We start from the raw sequence: 24,155 nt of genomic DNA, 5'->3' as shown, positions 1-24,155 counted from the left end.
AAGTTTATTGGCCAAGTATTCACATACAAGGAATTTGCCTTGGTGCTCCGCCCACGTGACAACATGACATACATGGTGACAATTACGAATGACACATCAAACACTAAACATTAATAATAAAACACCATTGATCAAACATGTGAACCAAACAAAATACCAGAGTAAAAGGAGGCTACAGATTTTTGGCTATTGTGTAGAGCTACTACTCGTGGAAAAAAGCTGTTTTTATGTCTGGCTGTGGCAGCTTTGACAGTCCAGAGTCTATTGAGTATAGAAGTTGGGACATTCTATGCTCAATGGTTGAATACTCAAAGGCTAGCGAGGCTGCAGTTGGAGTATTGCGTTCAGTTATCGTTACCCTGCAAGGAAGGATGTCATTAAGCTGGAAAGAATGCAGAGAAGATTTCCGAGGATGTTGGCAGGACTCAAGAACTTGAGCTATGGGTAGAGATTGGGCAAGCTAGGATTTTATTCATTGGAATCCAAGAGGTTCAGGGGTAATCTTATAAAGGTGTATAAAATCATGAAAGGAATTGACGGCGTGAGAGTCTTTTATTCAGGTTAAGGGAATCAAGAACCCGAAGACACAGGTAAGAGGGGCAACATTTTCACTCAGAGGGTGGCAAGTATAATGAATGAGTTGCCAGCAGAGGTAGTTGAGGCAGGTACAATAACAACATTTAAAAGACACTTGGACATGTACATGGATAGAAAGGGTTTAGAAGGATATTGGTCAAATGTGAGCAAATTGTTACAAAGGTAATTAGGGATGGACATCGAATGCTGCCCTTTTCAGTGGGGATGCCTTCAAGAAAATGATTCACTAAATTGTCAAATACACCAGGATCCAATGAAATTCCTTTTTTTGCATGCTTCATAGTAAACATGATAAATGCGATTAATCAGTAAATCTGAAGTAGTGCAAGAAAATACTAATAGAAACATACAAAATAGGTGCAGGAGTAGACGATTTGGCCCTTCGCGCCAATATGATCATGGATGATCATCCAAAAATCAGTACTCCGTTCCTGCTTTCTCCCCATATCCATTGGTTCCGTTAGCACTAAGAGCAATATCTAACTCTCTTGAATACATCCAGTGAATTGGCCTCCATTGCCTTCTGTGGCAGAGAATTCCAGATTCACAACTCTCTAGGCAAAAAAGTTTTTAGTCATCTCAGTCCTAAATGGCCTACCCCTTATTCTTAAACTGTGACCTCTGGTTCTGGACACCCCAAATATCGGAAACATTTTTCCTGTATCGAGCCTGTCCAATCCCGTTAGAATTTTATATGTTTATTAATGTGCTTTAATAGAATACTGCGTATAAAAATTCATTTCTAAACTTGTTGAACTTCTCCCAACATGTTCTAACAATTCGGAATAAATGCATTTTCAGATATAACCACACACTGCTTTGTTTCCAACACTTCAACAAAATGGATCCATTCTTTACATATTTTTGAAAAATTAATGTCAGCCTATTTATTTTAACAATGAAAGCATCGCAGCCAAATCCAGCTCAGCCACTATTTGCACACACTTGCCGCAGATGCGATGGGAAATGAATAAATTATAGCTAATTAATAGTACACTAAAAATCAAATCTACTCTTCCAGTTTTGGATAGGTCACAACAAATCGTGTGAACTAACCAGCAGTAATATGTTAATCATGTTAACTAACTAGCCACAGAGTGCATAGTATTGAACCTTTTTTATTTTAGTGGATCAAAACCAATAAACCTTTCAAATTCCCAAATATTTTAACTGTTCATACATTATATGTGCACATTAAAGTCCTTAAAGAGCTCCATGACATCAAATAGATCAAATCTATTCTTCAAAATAATTGTTGCCGCACTGGATATTAGTTTTACAAACCATTTCTGTTCAAACTGCGAACGAGACATTGAGTTTCTAGATGACCCACATTACTTATCCATTTTGAACTCTGTATTCATCCCCTTACACTAATTCGGCATGGCTCGTTTCAAGCTCAAGGAATAACTCATCTGCAGAAAGGTACATTAAAGCATAATGGGCTAAACAATGTGTTCAGCTAGCATGTAATTCCAGCATCTTTAGCTAAGATTTCGAGCACTCTTAATTACTTTCTCACTGTTCTCTTTGCCGTTGCCAATTTCATGTATAAAATCAGCATCTCCTTTTATACTCTGCTATTCATTGCACTGGTACTTCACATAGAACAGATTGCATTCCTGGGAACAACAGTGCTAATGGAATCAGCTATGTAAAAGGTAATTGCAGAATTATATAGAGAGAGATGCAATACATACTGCACTGCTGTACAGGGATCCTTGTTGACGTGCACTGTTGTGTTGGGATGCTAGCACCAAATTAAATAGCATCACAAATTGGTGTGCAGGCAGCCTGTGGAGGCTTGTGTTGGGCAGGCCAGGATGAGCTATGCAGCCTCTCAACACTGAGATGTGGAACTCGGAGTAGCATTCTGGCTGGCACCTAGAAGCATTGAAAGCAACTGGTAGCACTTGCTTCATGTGCTGACACACAATCTGGATCATACAGTCTCGGTCATCACCTCCTGAGGAGATGGAAACTGCTGTCTCTGCACTTTCGGCTGGGAGAATCTGTGCAGGCAAACAAAGGAGAGGGTGAGACGGCAGTTTCCATCATATTCAAAAGATGGCGATGAGGAAAACGGTATGACCTGGGCGTTCTGTGAACACGTGGTGAAAATATTGTCAGTCCCCAGCTATTGGCCAGATTCATTCTGCCAGCCAAGGTGCAGTCCAAGGCAAACATCTCAGCACAGTGGCTTCCACATTCACACAGTCCACCCAAAACCAGACCTCGCTGGCAGTCTCTCCATACTGAGTCACAGAGGAATTCATTATTAGAGATACACCAGGAGAGGGCAGAGATTCACACCAGATTCCTGGGACAGCAATGAGTAGCTCAAATCTTTTTTTTAAAGTACCTATGAGAGTTCAGATTGGAGGGGCAAGGTGACAGTAATGAATCAACCCTCTAAAAGAGGTCTCAGTACGGTACAATGCCTTTATTGCCCACTTTCAATCACTCCCACCCTCCACCCTATCATAGACATTCTCTTATGTTCTTTATTCTACGCCAAACATTTTTACTGCAACTTAGTGGTGGGGGGTTTGCTCTTGGTATATACATATGGTACTCAAAAAAATGAGATTACAATTCAGAGTTCATATAAATTATCTGTCAAGAGAAAAGGTGTGATAAAATGAAACTCCGATTGTGTTTTGGCTTTGAAATTGAAAATAGCACAAAGACCAGTTGCATACATAAGATACTTAGCTCCCTTTGTTACTTTCTATTAGGTTACAATACAAGACCCCGTTGTTGAATTTTATTAGAGAAAAAGCTGGATTAACGCAGTGGGTCAGTCAGCATCCCTGGAGACCTTCCTTTTTTCCAGAGAAGTTTCTTTTGTGGTACCATACTGAGACTTCTCTTTTTTTGGCATCTCATATTTTCAAGTTTTACATCATTAAGAAAGTTACTATTTAATCCCAAATCAGATGTGTAGCCAAACATATGATATCCCTGTGGTAGATAAAAATGCTGGTGAAACTCAGCGGTTGAGGCAGCATCTATGGAGCGAAGGAAAAGGTGACGTTTCGGATCAAGACCATTCTTCAGACTGATGTGGGGGGCAGGAAGAAGAATGGAAGAGGAGGAGACAGTGGGCTGTGTGAGAGCTGGGAAGGGGAGGGGGAAGTTTCACCCGCTGAGTTTCTCCAGCATTTTTATCTACCTTCGATTTTTCCAGCATCTGCAGTTCCTTCATAAACATATCCCTGTGGTAATTGTTTGATAAATAAATGACTATTATTGCAAGCTGCTTCTAGTAAGAAATATGTCAGTTAAACCTGCAGCCCATTCACCTTAAAGACCTTCCTGAAAATTTAGCATTGCAAATGCTTTTGATCTGCACCAATATCTCCTCATATCTTGGGTCGTTAAGTGTGTTGGTTCTTACAGATGCTGTCAGACAGCAACTCGTTCTAGCATCTGCAATATTATGATTTTTCCTTTGGCTTTTCTGTTGGCTCAGCATTCATAAATGCCATTAGATTTTTCTCTCCAACTTAAATACATAATAATAATAATAATAATATCTTTTATTGTCATTGCACATAAGCGCAACGAGATTTGGTATGCAGCTTCCATCCGATGTCATAACATAAATAACTAATAAAATTTAGATTTAGATACCCCGAGAACATGGTTTGTAAAAGAACAGTAATTAACATTATTTAAATACAAGGTTTAAATCAAGTTTCAAGTAACAAACAATTCCAAGTCATTTAAATTTGCAAAAATCATTTATTCAAATGACTCCCTCTATAGCGCAATGCCAAAAGGGTGGCACGGTGGCGCAGCAGTAGAGACCCGGGGTTGATCCCAACTACGGGTGGAGTCTCTATGGAGTTTGTATGTTCTCCCCGTGGTTGCACGGGTTTTCTCCGAGATCTTTGGTTTCCTCCAACACTACAAAGACGTACAGGTTTGCAGCTTAATTGGCTTGTGTTTGTATACTTGGTATAATTGTAAATTGTCCCTAATGTGTGTAGGGTAGTGTTAATGTGCTGGGGCCGCTGGTTGGTGTGGACTCGGTGGGCCGTAGGGCCTGTTTCCACGCTATATCTCTAAAAATAAAATAAAACTCCCGAATTGTGTGAAATGTCACAGCATTTTTGTTTACCTATAATTCTGTATTTGGATAATCTGGCAAGCTATTGTAAAATTATGAGTCCAACAGATACATTTGGTTTTATACATTGTAAACATAAATTAATAATTCTGGAGATTCAATGCTATTTTTCTTCCTGCTTTGCATTTTGAAGATTAGCCAGAATGAGAACAATTAACTTCACCATTTCCATTATTCATCTACACGTGAATCAAGAGAAATAAAGTCCACAATGGATTACAGGCAGTGTACTTGTTAGTAAATTCACTCTAAAATGGCATTATTTACTCGGGACTAGCATTTCACAATCGGGACGGCTGGTAGCAGGGCATCTGGGTAGTACGATGGCGATTGATGTTAAAAGATTTTGAATCCTGAACCTCTGGTGAACTTGGAAAGGAGCTGATTAAACAGTTATCCAATAAATGTGACACAGCACAACCAAATATAACCCTAGGACTGGTGGCAGCTGTCAATGTCCTTTCCAACAAAATCCATGTTATGCATCACTGCTTTTTCTCAGAGATCTGTATATTTGTTAGAAACATGCAAACGTGTGATATTTACACAACACGAACATATTTAGGTTCATATTTCAAGAGAATCAGGGCCATTAACTTTCATCTATCTTGTATCTCCATAAAGAAACAACATACTGACAACATACACAACTAAAAAATTCCCACGTATTCAGAGTAATGTGCATTTGCATACAACACATCAATGCACTTACTGACCTACATAGAGCATCAAAACACATTCAGTATATCATTAGAATGCATTACTTAAAAGCATTGGGAAAGACAGTGACAGTAAAAATCATAAATCTTAGACACATCAATTTGTTCACAAAACATATGATCGACCTCAAAACCAAATACTATTGGGACAATTTCTCAGAAGGGATCATTTGCCCCAGGTATTTTACTCAGTTGCTATCCTTTCCTACATATAAATGGGTGCACACTTCTGAAACGGGTATATCCCACAATTGGTCAATACATACATAAAGAAATTCAGGATGTAATATAGCAGCTGCACAATTTTATATTTATAAAAATCCACCAGGAAAGGAAATTGTGTCAGAGGATTGCAGACAGATAACGTTCTGCTATACTCCAGTGAGAAAATCGAATCAGGAATTCAAAAGTAGTGAGCTTAATGAAGATAAGAGATTTAGTGGTTATTATCACATCACAGCAACAGTGTAGATATTCACAAATCCATGCAACTAACGTGAACTTTAGAATTTTCACACATGTACAGTGTACTGTGAGATTCCCAAACTTGCTACCAGTGATAGTGTATTTTCTTATTTGCTGATTGCAGCCTGCTCCATTGCAAGCAAGAGTAATTGCTTGATCGGATGTAAATTTAGGCAACAACATCTCACACCCAGTTACATGAGATCATAGTGCGTCATGACTAAACTGTAATTATAATTACAGCACAATGATTATTGTAATTTCCTTACACGACAAATGTCTTAAAATAAATGGGAATTAAAAAAGCTTCTAAAGTTTAGGATATTTTAGCCACATCCTTAATGGTATCATATTCATTTTTGTTTAACACTACACTAAAATTAACTGAAAGGCTGCTTCCTGGTTGTCTGATTAAAATTCTTTAATTTGATCGTCTGTTCAGCCAAATGATATCAAAGTTGCTGGACATAATGAATTTACTTGGAAATTTCAACTGAAAGCAGCCAGCATTAAAAAGGAAGTTCTCACCACATAAATCACTAGATATTTTTGAGGTGTTTTATTCTCATTGATGGGAACCACTTTCAAACCTTTGCTGACCTCAAGTCCTGGTTCAATGGAATTTTTGCTCAATGACGTGGCAAAAAAAAAAATCTGACACACAAATTAGCACAGATTTCAATAGGGCAAGTCATGCTTGACTATTCTATGTAGAAGTAATAGGCAGTAGATTAAGGTACTAAGTAGGTGTAATATAATTAGGTACGCTAAAATCCAGTTGTATACGAGTCTTACAACTCGGATAAGTATCCAAGGTCAAGTAGCAGAATTCATATTAAATGGTGATAAAACAGAAGACTTTGGAGTTAAAAGATTTTGGTTTAGAATGGTGGAAAGTTGGAGTGTGCCACAACAATGGGCATTAGAGCCACTACTGTTTACCATTCCCAAAAATAATTTGGACTTGGCAAACAGAAATACAACTTAATAACAGCAATAATAATCAATACCAACAGTGTTACCAGCACATAACATAAACTGAAGAACTTAAGTGGAAAGAGCAAGTGAATTTTAGAATAGATAATTTAGACATGAGGTAAATGAAGACTGCATAGTTCTGGCAAACCACTGCCACTGCTCAGTTGCCATTATTGGGCTACTGAGCCATATTATCACCAACTAGAGAGCAGTCCTGACCTACGATCTACCTCATTGGAGACGCTTGGACTATCTTTTATCGGACTTTATCTTGCACTAAATGTTATTCCCTTATCCTGTATCTGTACACTATGGATGGCTTGATCGTAATCATGTATAGTCTTTTCACTGACTGGAGAGTAGGCAACAAAAAAGTTCCATTAAACCTGTGGAGAACCTTGGATAGATCTCATTTGGAATTGGATTGGATTCAATTTATTGTCAGTGCACTTTTCAGTGCAACAAAATGGTTTACAAAATGAATATTGTGCATAGTTCTAATTTACCATGCTACAAAATAAATTATCAAAGGCACTACTTAAATTGAGGAATGAAAGGGACTTTGCCTTCTAAAGTAGACTTACTAACTAATGATTCTATCACGGCAGTGCTTCAAACCGAGTGAACTCACACACACATTGCCATTACAGGCAGCAGAATGCAACAAGTAAAATAATATTAAAAATAATTCTAAAAATAATCTACACTTAAATGATCAGTAGGAAATGTAATCTCTCACTGTGTACATTTAGGATCTGATGCATCTAGTTGTCAGGGATCAAGCACAATGCCACAATCTTTCCAATTGTGAGATAACGTCATAAAACATTACAAAAACGCACATTTGATTATCATGGAATAATACAAGTTATACTTTCTCATTGAAATGTTCAGTAAAAACAGGCAAAACATTTTGATCTTTCTGCTAATAGTTCTCACAAAACATGCAATTGTTTTTGCAAATCAACAATTGGCTGCTATGTATGACCAAGTAGGGGAAAAAAAGGCTTCTCAGTTTTTATACATGTATAGAAATTTGACATTGCTCTCCTGCCACTAACAATATTCAAAGTCGGAAAGATAAAAGGTTCTGATATTATGAACACAGTGATGTGCAATACTAGAAATTACTGAAAAACCGATTTTTTCCCCCCTCCTAATTACAAAGCATCTGAATAGACTAAACAGATGCAACGACCTTGATGCAATGACCATCCTGAATGGAATGTCATTGTGGTGAGGATTCACATCCAAATGTGTAAACACTGTTGCCACTTTGTCACAGGCGGGGAAAAAGTTCATACTCAAGCTTACAGAATTATCTTATCACAATAGATTGCTACTACCATCATCGATTTACCCACATGCTCTACACACATGCTATTTTCAGATTTACCCTTTTGGAAAGGTATTTTTTCTCCTTCACGGAAATGGCATAAATGATACATCTGTTCCATTGCAATTTCATTAACATCCTAATAACAACAGTACGTTAATTTTGCATTTGAGTGGCACAAAAACTGCTTTGGTGGGTTTGTGATAAATATACATTCCTTTCTTTTAAATAATTGAAAACTCTCTGGATTAAAACGGTACTATAAAGAGAGATACCCAGTTTTGCCAACTTACACACTTCACCTTTTCTGATGACAAGCAAAAGGACCAAATTATCCCATCTACTCTGACGTCAAATGGGATGCGTGGATGGAAACTATTTGTGGTACGCTCCTCTCCACCTACCTGTCACTGCTGGTACTACTGCTGCTGCTGACTGAATCACTGCTTGATGACCTACTCCGGGACCCACTGCCACTGGGAGATCGCCGTGGCCGTCCTTGGCTAGGTCGCTGTGGGGATTGGTTTCCTGACCGTGAGGAATGTGGGGATCGACTTCGGCTGTGCTGATAGTTCTTTTCCTGCCGTCTCCCTCTTACTTCCCGAGTAATATCTTCCCTGTAGAGATCTCGGTGTACTACACTTGATATTGCAAACTGTTCCCTCCCTCTTTGTTCATAACGTGGATCATGAGCTTCAAATCGAGTAGGGCTTCGACTTCTTGACCCATAATAAACTCCATGTTGTATAGTTCGATCCCGAGGATCTCTATAGTAATCCTGTTCATAATGTCTGGGACGATCAAACCCTGCTGTTGTACGATCGTGGTGTCCATAGGCACTATGATCATAAGTACGCTCCCGGTTGTCAGAAGCCCTGTGTTTTGTTTGGGGAAGGGGTTGGGGGAAAAGAAGGAAAACAAAGAATCAGTCACGCATCATCTACATAGCTGAAATATCCCCGAATTTCCCCCATTAAACACTGGCAAAATAAGCACTTGAATTTTAAATAGCGACTATATGGAAACATTTACAAAATTGGCAAAAGCATTGTGTTCAGTAGCTATTATTGTTAAAAAAAATAGAATGTTTTCTTCCAATGCTTATATTTCACAGTAAACCATTGCTTATTAATTTCCTATTGCAGTTGATATTACACTAATTACTAAGCTTTTATTTCCCAATTCTCAGGTATAGTCAGGAAAGGATTATTGTAGAAGCTGATTTACCAAAAGCTAACTAATTCGCTGAGTAATTTACCTCAGTAAAATACATAATATCCAGAAATCTAGTTATTTTAAATTCTGGAATTTACATAACTCTACTCAATCTTTACTGTTTTGTTTTCATTCGGGTTTTTTTTTAATCCCTTCCCATTCTAAATTTCTTCCATGCAAGATATTAAAACAGTATTACTATTTTGCTGATTCTACAGATTCAGAAAACAGAAGCAAAGCCACTAAGCAATGCGTAGTCAAGTTGACTTAATGAAGGCGGTATAGAACTGTGCTTATAATGTACTGTGGAATCATTTTACACTGACCTTTCAGCAATGAAAAGAAGCAAGCTGATTCCAAAGCATTATTGCCATCAGCTGACACACAAAAAAAAATACAAATTCCTAATCAATGAAAGACAAAGACAGGCAAAGTAGCTCACAGAGGTGTAAGACAGTGAGATTCTATTGGCTAAGTGCTGATTGAACTTTTAGCAGTGCTAATGACTACTGGAGTTAGTGGAAAGAAAGGGTTGACTGGGTTAGAAGAGGGGCTAAGATACGCATGGCAGGGCATACCAACCTTTTTAGACTGCAGTAAACACGACCTAAATCCCAATTAAATCTAGGGAGAGAAAAGTGTACAAACATTCCCAATTTGGTCCCCTCTTAAAGGGGTAATCCAACTTCGGATAGTGCTAGTGCCGCATTGATTTGGGGATTGTATCAAGAAAACTGAACGCCCAAGAAAGATAAATTTCCATTGCCAGTGTTACGTACATTCGCCTCATACAGATAGCTCCCAAAGTTTAAAGTAACTCCCAAACCCCAAGACCTTTCTGAGATGCGGAGTGCGTTCAGATGGATGTAGATAAATGTATCCCAATCCGAGTCGATATTAAGCAACTATACCCGTTACTCCCAGAGCACAGTGCTTTCTTCTAGTAGTAGACATATAATATCCATTTTCTAGCAGTCAGTTGCCATGTCTTAAAATCTTTTCATATTTGATCTGAAAGTTAAAATGTAAAGTATCCACTAACAGATGTCCCTTGTTTGATAGTCCACTGGTACAATAAGTAGAATCAAGATGAGTATGAAACACAAACCAGGTAATCCAATCTGCCATACAACTACTTTAAGATGAATATAATCCCACGTTGAAGTGATAATGCCCTTCATTCCATTATGCGGGAAAATAAAATTCCAAATGTTTGTAAGCTTCTATAATTTAACCATCAGACCAGAAAAATCCATAAGATCCAATCGGGGTGAATCAAAATAAACAGTACAGATATGTAGACCCTTGTATATGTTACTTCCTCAATTCTTCAGTTTTCCTTTCCATGAATTCGTTGAAAATTATTAGCTGTAATATCCTTCAAGGTGGTAGATCAAAGAGTACTATATCTTCATCGAAAGATTTCATATCCAAAGAACGTGCATCAATATATTACATTTAAACCAAAGCCAATGATACCGCGGAGTCTTCAATGCACTTCAATATTGCCTGAAACTGTAGGTCTAGTAATTCCATAGTATTCCTCAGGTTGGTTGTAACCAGGATGTAATATCATGCCACTCAATCGAAGGGATCCATCCAGAGGGAACTGCTTGCAATCCAGGGAGAAAGGGGAAGCTTATTTCGAGGGTTAACTCCATAGTAACTGATAGAAATCTTCCATCACACTAACCAAACTTATCCCAGGAGTAGTCATCCAGCCAGCTGCAGAATAGATCCACTGCGAAGAGGCCAGAGCTGCTACTGGTTTCAATTCTCTTCCATATCCAACAACGACACGAGTGTACAGATATCCTCCTTAAATCCATCTGGGGAACCTAAACATGAGTTGCTGCTTCTCACACTATTTATCAAAATCCTGCCTAGAGAAACCTTGGAACTTACCCATCAAGTCTCCGTTCATAACGTCCTTCCCGTCCATGTAGTGATGGTGGCGGTCCATATGTTGGCCCCCCACCACCTCCCCTGAACCCTGAAACCTCTCTAGTACGAGTTCCTATAGGAACGGTATCATCTAATCCCCGGGCAGCACTTGGAATAGTGCCAGGCTCATTGTAATCCGTTCGAAGGTCCCGATCTCCCATTTTATTGACAGAATTGTGCGCTTTCTGTGCACTTTTGATGTCCACAAAATCCACAAAGGCTGCCACTCCACCTTCTGAGCCCCTTTTGGGAAGAATTTTGACACTTTCCACTCGGCCATATCTGGGAAAAAAAGGAGGGGGAAATTATTATGCAAAATACACACTAACCAAGGCATTTTACAATCAACACGTTACATATTATGCCAATATTCAAACTATTATTTTCAACAATTGTTTAAAGATTAGAATGAAATTTAAACACACTATTGGCATAGCAGTTGGTGCTGCAGCCTTACAGCTCCAGAGGCTCGTTACTTGATGCTGAGGTTGTGTGTTGTTGGTATGACGTTTGTGTAAGGTTGATGTGCACCATTCCCCCCCCCCCCCCCCCCAATACCCAATTCCAACACTCCAGTTTTCTCCCACAGGTACTGTATGTCTATGACACCAGGTAGGAAATAGGAAAATCAGGGAGCGGATGAGGTTGATGGGGATGCAAGAACAGAAAATGAAGTGTGGAGTTTGATGACTGCCATGATTGCCGTGAGTTGAGTTCCCGTGCTATATGATTCTACAACTAACTTATTTTTATTGTTTTCGATGTAAACTATGCTGTTCGGGTTGCAGCTACACCATATTTCATAAAGTATACCCAACATCATGAAGAAAGCATTATATATGTGGTTTGGCAAGATCAGAAATGGAGATTAGGGAATAATTGATTCTCAATTGCTGTTGATGACAATTGATATCTTCTGTATATAATCACCAAATTCTAGTCCATGATACTGATGAATACGCAATGTTGTTGGATTGAGGGAGTAAATGTATTATGATCAAAACTGGTACAAAATCCTAATTTACACTGTCTCAAATAAACCTTGTACTTAAATTAACTGGATTCTTTTAAACCAGATGCAGAAATTTGGACAAAGCACGCTGACAGTATTCAGCTATTATTTCCAAGATTGACTGAAGCGCACCACTGAATTCATTCATGCTTTATTTTCCTGTTCCTATTCTCATCTTCAAAAGCAGAGCCCCAGTTCCACCAATATCTTATTGTATGGAGAAGGGTCCCGACACAAATCATCACCTATCCATGTTCTCCAGAGAAGCTTCCTGATCCGCTGAGTTACTCCAGCATTTTTTTATTTATTTTTTTGTAAACCTGCATCTGCAGTTCCTTGTATCTCATCTCATCAGTCTTGCTCCATCAGCAATCTTGAAGTCCCAAGTAATTTTCATATTCCATTCCCTGGTGAATTATCCACTGATGCATTAGGTTAATGATTTAGCATCATGCTCATTAGCTGCACTAATTAAATTCCAAAGGAATAATTCACCCTGCTGACTCTTTATTTAACCTAAATGGAGAAACATCAATGGGATTGAATCTTCCCCGAAACAGAAATTCAAGCATTCCATCTGTTAGCTATAAAATAAGATTTTCGGTTTCCACATTACTGAAGTTTAGAAAATGGCTTATGATCAAAATGTTCGACTTTGGTAGAAAAAGAATGCTAAACTGAAGGTAACAACTTTGGTGTTAATGTACATTATAAAAGTAAACATAAATAGTAATACAACGGAACGTACAACTACGATTTTTAAAGCTTAAGTGTAATATTGAATTTTCCATCTAATTGTTTCTCCTCTGCAAACTGCCAATCTTGGTCTTGAATTCTTGTGTTTTGTAGGAGAGAATCTGCAGGACTAAGGGAAATATGGAGAGTAGGATGTTCTCACATGGTGCCAGTATAGACACAAGGAGCCAAATGACCCCCTCCTGTGCTGTAACCAATCTGCGATTAAACACTGTCAGTTATTCTTTGATACATTCTGGTGCTTTATCAAAATGAGAGGTAATACATTTAAGTTTGGTCTTATTTTCAACACACAAAGTTTTTACATTGTTGTATTCAAAATGTGCATCTTACAGCCTGGTGGTCCAGAAATGATTTGCCACAGATGACTGTGGGGAACCTATAAAGTTTATTTTAGGATGTCAGACCAAATAGACTTATTTAATAACTCAAAATCCCTAAACTAATATAAAGGCCATTGCATGCATTTCATGGTGACATTATAGAGTAATCGGTACAAAAGTACAACCTAATTTATGCTTTTCAAACCCAGATGACTGAGATCAATGTAACACCCCAACTCTTCCTTCTATTTCCCAGCCCAAGACTTGTGATGTTAGGTGAAAATCACCAATCCTGGCGATATTGGGGAAGGGGGTGGTACTGGTTTGGAGAATCATGGAAGCTGTGTGTGTTTTATTAAGAATACATTTATTTTGTAGTTGAATTATAATTATAAGATGTATAATTACGATAGTTCAATTTATGTTGCATGGTTAACTGTACTGTCAAATAAGGACAACATGCAAAATGTACAAATTTTAATTTATCTAATCCATGCTTTTGTAGCTGCAATTGCGAAAACGGCAGGCAGTAAAATGCAATCTTTTCACAAAGACTTCGGCGAATGCTGCTATCGGAGGTTTTATTCTATTTTAACCCCCATTCAAATACATGCTATCTGTTTACAAGCTTGTGCGTACTTCGAGAAGCCAAGGCCGTTTAAATAAACAACTGGACTTTGAGCAAATCCCGAGAACAGCTATTTATGTGCTTTCCCTCAGTGATGAGCTATACCGGCCGCATGACACACCTTGTGGCTGCCTTCCAAGCTCTCTCGATTACTGCAATCTCGCAGCCGACCAGCGGTGCAATGCTGTAAAATGGCGGGACATATTACGAGAATCAAACGGCCACATATAATGGCGGGAGACGCATGAAAAAAAGGCTCGAAATCGGGTCATTTTAGTAAATCAATAACTCCAGCGAAAAATGATCGGTTATTTAGATATTGTTCAACGTAATTTGCCCGTAAACATTTTATTTTAATTTCAAGGACATTGTTCCTTCTAGGGTTTTCATTGGGTGCAGTCATCAAATAATCTACTTTTCAGAAATTGGGTGGATCTTGCAAGGATATCACATGATCTGCTTGTATTGCAGTAAGATTTAAACGCTGCGTGTTTTAATTTGTACTCACTCCTACGTAAAAAAATTGTTTCCCCATTTCTGTAAATAGTTTCTATTCAGTAACTGTACAATGATCTCCCTAAAAAAAGATTCTATTTTTTTTAATCGTGATGCGATTAGAGTGACGTTCATCAGTAGAATAAATTGCCTTGTTGCTTCTGGGCAAGTCTCTAGGGAGAAGCGAATGCCACACCGACATTTTTACACAATGCATATTATGCGGTGCCAGGAACTGTACTGCTTTTGCAGAAAGCCTGCGTTCCAGGCGGTTCTCGGTTTCTCCAAACGTCACTTCTAAAACTTAGCGTAATAATGAATCTAATGTTATACTAACTCAAAGGATATATGGACTATCCGCACAACCTATTAAGACTCAACATTTTTGTGGCGGGAAGATTCAGCAGATCAGACAATGTTCGTGAAAGAGAAGCAGACTTAACGTTTCAGGTAGATCCTTCGTTAGAACATGAACAAAAAACAAGTACTAACTTGTTTTCTTTTCCCAGTTTTAACGAAGGGGCTTCAATTCAAAACGTTGCCGGATCTACAGAATGTTTTCTTTATTTTGGGTTTCAACCATCCGCAATATTTTATTAAAATGTTCGCTTCCGTTAAGAGGTATCTATCGTAAACCCGCAAAGGTATATAAATGGTAATAATTTGACGCTTTGATTAAGTTACTTCAAGATTACTTCAAAACTCACTAAAATTTTCAGAACGAAAATTTGAGATAAACGATATATACTGGCCGGATTTTATTTTAAAATGGTGAGCTGCTGGTATAACAGAAATACAATTTGGTTTTTTTAAACAGAGTGCGCTCCCTCCCTATGCAATACAATGAGAAAGCAGGATCTCGTGATTTCCCGAGCCAGGTAAAGTGCTAATATAGTGTGGAATCCCGTAGCCTTCACAAGGGGTTGGCAGGATTGGGAAAATAAGGCAGGTCTGTTCGGTTTGTGTCATGGCGAATTGTCTAATATGCAAGATTTAAATTTAATTCTAATTTAAACAAGTCTGGGTGCCAAATATTGAGAAACAAATTTAAGCTGACAGCTTCAACAGCTGGGCTTCGGTATTTTGTGGACGGTGCTCGTTCTGATCCACTTGAATGACCTACCACCACCGCTCGACCCAGGTATCAGCCTTCCATTAAAATGGAATAAATTCAGACGAGTGGCTACGCGAAGAGGTGCTGAGGCAGCAGTAACATCCAAGGCTGTTTCGTGGTGTTGAACCACTAAATCCCCTGGTGAAATCACTGTTACTTTAAAATTTTGTTGGTCGGTATGGGTCCAGAGTGATCATAAATATTAACTCCATCAATCTCTGAAGAAGGGTCTCGACCCGAAACATCACCCATTCTTTCTCTCCAGAAATGCTGCCTGTCCCGCTGAGTTACTTCAGCATTTTGTGTCTACCTTCAACTCCATCAATGTGTTTAGGTGCCAATGTATTAAAAATAAATGTCCACTAACATATTCAAAGATTCAATCGAAAAACATGCATAATATATAATACAGAATAGTCAACCTGTTCCAAAACTGAACAGTAAGCTCTGTTAATTTTTATTGAAATAGAAAATTTCAGAAATGCTCATTGGGCCGGGCTGCATCTAGCCTGACATGTGGTGTGTTCCCAGGTTTTTCAGTTTCAGATTTCCAAGATGCAATATGTCTTTGAGAAGATGCAACTTAACCCAAAGCATATGGAATCGAAGTAAAAGCAGCAGAATGGATAGCAGACTGGACAAAACTGAAAGTAAACGTCAGGCGATTACTAAAACCGCCGGAACATGGTAACTGATATTCCAAAACTAAAACAATCCTCATACACAATTTTGCACACTACTTCTACAATACTGCATACATGTTCACGAAAGAGTTGGCTGAATAATGTGTTGTAACCACTGTATACAATATTGCTCAAAGCCAAGTAAGAGAGACAACCAAATATACCTCGCAAATGTAATGCCGCCAAGGTGTTGCTTAACAATCTGATATCTCAGTATGACCAGGCGGACCAGTGTTTTGGCATTATTTGTTATCTACATTACCTCAATTCAAGTATATTTCTTGTCAACTTCTCCCTGACATTACAATAATGGCAACATTTCATTTAGTCAGTGCAAATGTCATCACTAGCTGTAATACATTAGTTCTATGTTATCCCATTTACTCATCCATTCCTTCAACACTTGGAGCAATTTAGAGGCCAATTAACCTACAAACCGCATGTCAAATGAATTTAAGAAAAATCCACCATACAAGTTGTAAATAATTATAAATTGTGAAGATTGCCAATACAATGTTAGCATTTAAAGAAATTTGCATTTCAATTGAGCTGTTTATCCCCTGGATGCCTTAAGCGCTTCACAGAAGCTACTGAATATAAATACCATTGGAAAGTTGGCAAATCCACCAGTTTGAGTTGAGTTTAATAGCCTGATGGCTGTGGGGAAGCAGCTATTCCTGAACCTGGATGTTGCAGATTTCAGGCTCCCTGTACCTTCTACCTGAAGGCAGTGGGGAGATGAGTGTGTGGCCAGGATGGTGTGGATCCTTGATGATGCTGTCAGCCTTTTTGAGGTAGCGACTGTGATAGATCCCCTCGATGGTAGGGAGGTCAGAGCCGACCCACAATATCATATGATATGACCCACAATATCAAAAATGATCAATTAGTTTGTGTGGCAACATCAGCCACCGAGAACACCCTTTATTTTTCAAAACAACAGGATATTTTACAAGGTGATTAGAGGGTCAGGCTTTGATTTAATATAGATACAAAGTGCTGGAGTAACTCAGCGGGTCAGGCAGCATCGCTGGAGGAAAAGGATCGGCGACGTTTCCGGTCGGGACCCTTATTCAGACTGAACGTAGGGGGGTGAAGAACTGGAGAAAAGACCAGGACCAATCCGGGCTGGCAACAAATGACCTCAGACGGGGAGGTGCCCAGCTAGGCCCATTCCACATACAGCTGTATTCCCCTTTCACTAAGACGTCAGCCTACACTTTTGCCTCAGGTCCCACAACATGGCTTGACCTCACTGCAGAATATTATCCTTGTACTAACGCAAAGTTAATATATTTATAATTTTCAAATGATTATACTTCAATTAATACTGATAGTGTTGTAAGAGTAATTCTCTTGCATTAATGAAAAAGATTTTTCCTCTTTGCATATGAAACCAAAAGCTCTCACACAGACACAGCAGCAGCTGCCGCTTTTGTTGAATATTGTGCTATGAAACCTCAACGGATAGTTGGGAGCCAGAAATTTTGGACAAAAAGTTAGGATTCATTATTCATCTTTTAACTGCTAGCCACGCAATGTCAAAGCCAAATCTGTCATTCCACCATCCTGTGTGTAATTTACTTCATTGTATTACAAGAAAAAATACACATGGATCAGTACTACAACTACTATGAATGGAAAATGTCCAATTTGAATTTAACTCCAACATCAGCCTGAACATTGTTACTTAAATGAAATTAAAATAGAAAGATCTTGTTATATTATGACACTTCCAGAAACTGTACATGAATCTGTAACCTCACAACTTTTTAGTGGATCTCAGAAAATATGCCAGTTTTTGACAAACAGTAGATATGTGTCTTGGTAATAGGGTGGAGCATGGGATGATTCTGCAGCAATGTCAAGAGCTTGACATATGACATAATTTACATTAATCTTCTGAAGTGAACTCAGGAAGCAGCACAGATCAATACTGAATGCAACATTAAATTTATACATGACAAGTTTTACAGATTTCAGGATAAATCTGATATTTCCCATGTCAGTGAAAACAACTGACCTTATAAGGGGAATGGTCTGGAAGACTAAGTTTAAGTTATTGGCCCACATTTGATTAGAAAAAAACAATTCAATCTATAGCTTATTGGCAAAATAATTCAGTATTATTTAAATGGACTATAGCCTGTCATTTATTTATGACAAGAAAATGCCTTTGTTTTTAAGTCGTGGATACAAACTAGCCAGAATTCAAATGGGACAGTGTATTACAACCGATTGGTAACATTTCTCAAAAAACGTTAAATATCCTGAGGCCTAAACAATAATTGTTCCAATTAGACACAAAATGCTGGAGTAACTCAGTGGGTCAAGTAGCATCTCTGGAGAGAAGGAATGGGTGACGTTTCGGGTCGACACCCTTCTTCAGACTGATGTCAGGGGAGGGGGCGGGAGCTTTTAGTTGTTCCAATTAGACGGCTACTACAATTGAGTCTTTTAGTTAACTACGTTGGCTTATTTTGGCAAAATAAAGCAGATCACAAGGAGACCACGCCCTCATCATAGTCCACACTGTTTACACACCCAAAAATATGACAACACTGCTGTGTCCAAGAACATTTAAACGATTTGAAATGTTAATGCCAGATCTTCTTTTCGCTGGAGAAAGCATCCAGACCATCCTTGCTGACATCGCCCGCTTTACTTACACTTTTTACTATACTCTAATTATACTCTGGGGTGTACGAGGGAAGAAAAACGCACCGATTTAACATAGATTCACTTTAAGTTAATGATTTCCTAATAATTCTCCCTGCTGTTATGAAACATAAATATTAAATGCACCAAATATCGAAACAGCGTGAATTAGCAAAAGCTTTGTTTCACAATCCACAGGTTTTTTTGTATGTTTCCCCTGTTCCAGCTCGTTTCTATCTGAAACCTTTTGCACCCTCCCCCTTACGCGTTTCTCGCGTTCTCCGGTGGGGGAGGGGTGGGAACTAGCTTATTTGCATTTCAGACTGTTATACCAGAAATACAACGCTCTTCTATAATTAAATATAAATATAGACAGCAGATTCTGCAAACCGTAACCGATTTCAGTGCTTGTAACCATTATGCCAATTAAATGCATATTCAAAATGTTTTAATTTTAGGAGGGGTTTGGACTGGAAAAAGGCACCAAAATATGTTCATGTTGCTAAAAAAAAATCAGACAAATGATTGTAATATTTGGTTGGATTTGAATGGTTATAAATGGGAAATAAAAATGAAGTTCATCTTCACTGTGATCATGTACAATAATTAAATGCATGATCTATGTACTTAATATAAAAATTTCCACAAACTATAGATACTGTTAGATGTAAACCAGTAACTAGATCTAATTTAAGACTGACAATCTAATAGCCTTTGAATAAATCACCAAGCAACTGTAACTGGGCAACTTCACCATCAACCCAAAAGATAGAAGTTTCTTACTAAAATCCTTTATCAAAACACGGAACGCTGCCAAAATATAATGGATCCCCTTGCTACCATTTGTTTTCCATCGTACGCATCACTTTCAAGTACTGATTCCTACTCAATATCTACGCCTGAGAAGAAGCGAAACCTAGAGGTGTTAGAACAATGCCGTCTGCATTTTGGCCCAAACCCTTGGTTTTTCTTTTATTTTTGACAACATAAATCGTCAATAAAGGTAATGATTTTCAAGACAGGTGCAGCATTTTAAACACGAGGTCGAAACGGTGCAAATCAAGTCAACTAGGTTGCCCGAGATCTTCCATGGATTGTTACAAACCTGGAAGGTTAATTAACAGGTTCATTTATTAAAACAAAGAAGTCAGAGTTAAATCACTAATGCACATTGGAATTCATAAAGATATTTCCCTAAAATTAACTGACGGGCCTTTTCGCATTTTTTTAAAATAATAACCTCAATTGACATAGCTTCTGTACTTCAATAGTTGTGATAAATCTTCCAATAGATCGGACATGCCTTTGTATTAAAATTAATGTAATTCAGATCAAAGACGCAGATACTGCATCTTTAACGCATAATGTTTCCCAAAACACTATTACATATTTTGAAATCACAGAATCATACACAATGTGGGAGATTAGATTTTACTACACATCCTCCGACAAAGTACATGTTTCAAATGACAAACGTGAGGTTTGATGCCGAGAATGGGATCCGCCATTTTACTCACGCTACGCTCAGTATCCCAATTTTATCATTTCCTTTCACATCAACAACACCGTTGAACACATAACAATTGAAGTTAGACACAAACAGTATGCCCACTTGCAACCAGCTTCCACAACGTAACCATGTTTTGTACAATACATTAGGTAGTTTCCAAATTCCAATCCTTCACTATAGGGCAAACAATTTCGAACCTTTAACTAATTGCAACTCGATCGCTGCCTCTTTTCTAGAAGCTATTTAAAGCAAGGTACCTAAAACTTCACATCAAATCGTTATTTTTAAAATTAAAAGCAATTACAATGACATGTTGCACATATTTCCTGCTCACAGAAGTGTATCGTGAGCCTGTAAGTTTATTTTCTACTATGCAGGGTCAAACAGTTTCTGATCGCAGATAAGCGCCAGTTAGGACCTTTGCTATCAGCAAATGTGTTGTGTTGTGTTGGACACCCTTCCCCCAGTCCCGTTTCCCACAGACAGCCCTGGCCTCCATTACAGCTCCCATGTGTCTAAAACATAGTCAGACCTTCACATCCCTCCCCTCTCATGGGGCTGGAGCTTCCCCAAACTATTCACACATCCAACATTAACTTGACTTCATTTGCAAACGCGATGCTTTGAAAAACACGCAATCGCCATTTAGCTAAGTCACGGGCTAGAATAACAAAACAAAAGAGAGAAAACGTGTTTGTGTCCCATTTCGAGTGGACGATCTTTCTTCCCTGTGGAATGGAGAGGCTCAAAAGCTGTTGGGGTGACTGACACCAGTGAGTGAGCAGTTTGCCCGAGATTGTGGCATTGCTACACAACAATAGGAATACCGTAGGGCCGCCTGTGACCCCTTTTACTAGCGGAGTGAAGGATGTGAACTTAACCAGCAGCGTGTGTGTGTGTGTCCCGATCTCACTCACACAGCTGCAGCAAGACAACCGGCCACTTTCTCCGGTTCCAGTTCATCCCAAGCAAGCCGGAGGCCGGGCTCCTTCCCACACACCGAAGAGTCTTTTGACTTCGTTTCTTACCGTTTAAAATGTTCGATAATCTTGTCTTCGCGGACATTTTCCGGCAAATTCCCCACCCAGAGGTGCCTGGTTTCTCGTACCATCCTTAGCGAGTCATAGGACTGTGTGAATGTCTGGGATCGGCGGAGGGGGGGGTGGTGGTTGTTGGCGTCTGTCGGCCCCCGAGGCCGGGGGTTAATCCGTGAGGTAAAATCCCACCATGAGGTTAACGCACACACTCTCTCTCTCTCTCTCTGTCGTTTTCGCCCGCCTTCCTTCCTTCCTTCCTTCGTTCGTTCGTTCGGCCGCCCGACCTGACGCGGTTTTTTTTTCCTCGAGACGCTAACAGTCCGTCCCGAGACCCGAGGCTTCGCCCCACCGCGCACGCGCCGAATCCTCCACGGCGGGCGGGCGGGCGCGCAAGCGCCACGATGCCCCGGGTTCGCTTTCGGCTCCGCGCCGCAGCGCGCACGCGCGGAAAATCCACCGTCAGCTTCCCAGCCGACAGGGGGGGGAATGTACCTCCACTGCGCCTGCGTCTGCGACGCACCGCCCCCGCCGGTCTCCCGCTCCCACCCCGCCCCCTCCCCCCCGTCAGCACGGGCGACTGCGCGTGCGCGGAATGTGCAGCCTGGGGCAGGCAAGCCGCGGCCGCATGCGCGGTACGTGCAGCCCTTCTTTCCCCCCCCCACCCAGAGTAGTAAATACGCGTGCGCGGAATAAACAGCCCCTCCCCCCCACCACCCACCGACCGAGCCCTCGACGCGAGTGAGAAGTACGCGTGCGCGGAATGTGCAGCCTCCTCCCCTCCCCCCCCAGCGCTCGCCGCGAGTGAGAAGTGCGCGTGCGCGGAATGTGCAGCCTCCTCCCCTCCCCCCCCCAGCGCTCGACGCGAGTGAGAAGTGCGCGTGCGCAGAGGCTGGGAGTGTGCCGAGTCGCGCTGGTCCAACTCGCCACAGTGACTGGGAGGAAAGTTCTGGAAGGGCTGCAGCCGTCGGTGCAGGAGCACGGCGAATAGAGAGGAACTCTTTTGAGAGCGCAATTCCAGGGATACCTCTATTTATTTCATCCTTTAAAAGAATAGACGTTTTATATATTTTTTAAAACCCGTGTGTATAAGCGCCTCCTTCGACTCACACTATAATTCTGGACGCTTTGAACGATTATGGGAAGATTTTTTTGTTTGGATCACCGAAATGAGGAAATACAACCTTCGAGAAAAAAAAAAGCAAAAGCTCGTTACCAATAGCTTTGTCAGAAAACTGCGGCATGTTGGTGGCGTCCATGCTCAGCCCTTTGTCCCTCCCCCCCCCCCCCCTCTCCTTGTTCCATTCGGGCGCCATTTTAAGGCGATGGAAAGTTCTGGAGAGTCCGCCATTTTGTGGCAGCCCGTCCTCTGCCCCAGCAGGGAGAAGGCGAGAGAGAGAGAGCTGCTGGAACACCAGAGATGTAGACTACTTTGTGGCTTAAAAATAGTGGAATAACAAGCACTCACGGTCCTATGCCATCTTTTAAACAAACAAAAAAACGTGATCTCTCTTGGAAGATGCCATTTCGTTTAGTCATTGCACTAAATTAAAACAAAACTGGCTTTGCGTCCAACCTACACTTGGTCAACTGTTCCAAGATCGCTAAAATTAGGATATGTTACATTTATATCGGGTTGGAGAGAAGGAAAGAATTCTCTTGGGGAAAGGACAACAGTTTGGGTAGTGATGCCACAATACAGTAAGTGTTTCAGAAAGGACACCAGTATAAAATATTTTTTTTAATTAAATTTTGTATTTAAGCATCACATCACCATTCAAACATACATTGACAAAACAAGCACTGACAAAAGCCTGATGGGTCACATGTTTCTCACGATTTTGCTGTAAATTTGAGACACAAAAAAAAATCACTTAAGCGTTTCCAGAAATCTCTCTTGGGGGTGGAGGGATAATGTTAAGGCTGGTTTTCTGGCGAGTATCTGCTATGGGGTTACGTTTTAAAATGCTGATTGAAATTGCGAACTGTGAATCCAGTTGATGTGTCAAACAAAAAAAAAAGAGAAAATGGTGCAATAGCCAAATTCTGGCGGTTTCAAGAAACCCATTTCGACGGGCACATGTTTTTTTCTTGTGGGGTAATGTTTTAATTATATCTCATGTATTTCGACATGTTGGAAATTAACTGCATATTACAAAGCTGGGCCTGAAATGAATCTTGGTTGTAAAAGGTTTATTGCTGGATCTCTGGATTTATTAATCAAGGATCAAGGTTATATTTCTTTGCCGTTGGCCCTGGGCGTGAAATTCTATGGTGCAAGATACCAGGGTGGGGAGAGATGGACAGACTGAAAGTAGATGACTCAAGCTTTCTTCTCAAAGGTGGCAATTATGTATTGAGTTATGCAATCAGCACACACAAGCCCTTTTCTCAAGATTGCCTTTTGTCTCATGACACGCAGTATATTCAGTGGCAATATAAAAGCTGAACTAACGAGAGGGGTGGTGCGTGTTCTAATCACTGTAGAGCTTTGAATGTCGTATGTTCTGTTTATTTGTTGCCAATCAACAATTATTGAGAAACTTACAAATG

At 39.8% G+C, this 24,155-nt stretch overlaps 1 protein-coding gene across 10 annotated transcripts in view; it reads right to left on the bottom strand.

Moving 5' to 3' along the window:
* Positions 1-22,029, bottom strand: part of spen (spen family transcriptional repressor) — a 71,699-nt gene extending 49,670 nt beyond the window's left edge. For 7 of the 10 annotated variants that reach the window (XM_033048368.1, XM_033048371.1, XM_033048374.1 and 4 more), the window contains exons 1-3: positions 21,597-22,029; positions 11,351-11,671; positions 8,635-9,105 (exon numbers count right to left, since the gene is read on the bottom strand). In XM_033048368.1, coding sequence (XP_032904259.1) covers positions 8,635-9,105; positions 11,351-11,671; positions 21,597-21,679 — 875 coding nt within the window. In that variant the 5' untranslated portion in view covers positions 21,680-22,029. The other 3 variants (XM_033048377.1, XM_033048375.1, XM_033048376.1) reach the window with 3 other exon arrangements.
* Positions 22,030-24,155: the final 2,126 nt, after the last annotated feature.

Source organism: Amblyraja radiata, chromosome 31 (genome assembly GCF_010909765.2).
Source record: "Amblyraja radiata isolate CabotCenter1 chromosome 31, sAmbRad1.1.pri, whole genome shotgun sequence".
NCBI classification, from domain to species: domain Eukaryota; kingdom Metazoa; phylum Chordata; class Chondrichthyes; order Rajiformes; family Rajidae; genus Amblyraja; species Amblyraja radiata.
The sequence above is the reverse complement of the archived record's forward strand: the minus strand, read 5'-3'. Positions and strand labels throughout refer to the sequence as shown.